We start from the raw sequence: 540 nt of genomic DNA on the forward strand, positions 1-540 counted from the left end.
AGCCAGTGACCACTGCGCCGAAGTACCGAAACCCGCGTCACTGAATCCAGGACAGCAGAGTTCCGTGGGTCATGCAAACAGTTTCGAGAAAGGGGATTGGGTCACTTTGGTTTCATTATCCTTGCTTTAAGGCAGTCAAAGGACTTGACCTAAATGGGATAGGTTTTCTAGGATAACGCAGCTTGCTCTGTAGCCTAGTTGCCTGCTGCTCCAAATGGACTGGACTTGAGGATGGGCGAAAAGTCAATAATAATAATAATAATAATAATAATAATAATAATAATAATAATAATAATCGTTCAGCTGCAGCACCCTTTCGGTGCCAAGCTGCCATGCCACCCAAAGGTTGCATGAGGGCTATGATACTGCCAGTTTGCCCAAGCCTAGACAGGAAAGGTCGAGTGGCTGGTAAATGATATGGTTTTTGCAATTCACTGGCTTCTCAATTATGTCTCTCTGCAGGCTAAAATTTGCACTCTGCCCAGACCCTATGGTGACGGACCAGGTGCCATTTTTGAGTTGTTCGACAGCGACTATTCC

The 540-nt window shown here is 45.6% G+C and overlaps 1 protein-coding gene across 1 annotated transcript in view; it reads left to right on the forward strand.

Moving 5' to 3' along the window:
• Nucleotides 1–417: 417 nt before the first annotated feature.
• The window catches only part of T265_01140 (hypothetical protein), a gene marked incomplete at both ends in the record, with an annotated part of 1713 nt that continues 1590 nt past the window's right edge, over nt 418–540 (forward strand). The window contains one exon of the mRNA XM_009165101.1: nt 418–505. Coding sequence (XP_009163365.1) covers nt 418–505 — 88 coding nt within the window. The remainder of the gene's footprint in view (nt 506–540) is intronic.

The sequence above is a fragment of the Opisthorchis viverrini genome (assembly GCF_000715545.1).
Source record: "Opisthorchis viverrini unplaced genomic scaffold opera_v5_12, whole genome shotgun sequence".
In the NCBI taxonomy this organism is placed as follows: domain Eukaryota; kingdom Metazoa; phylum Platyhelminthes; class Trematoda; order Opisthorchiida; family Opisthorchiidae; genus Opisthorchis; species Opisthorchis viverrini.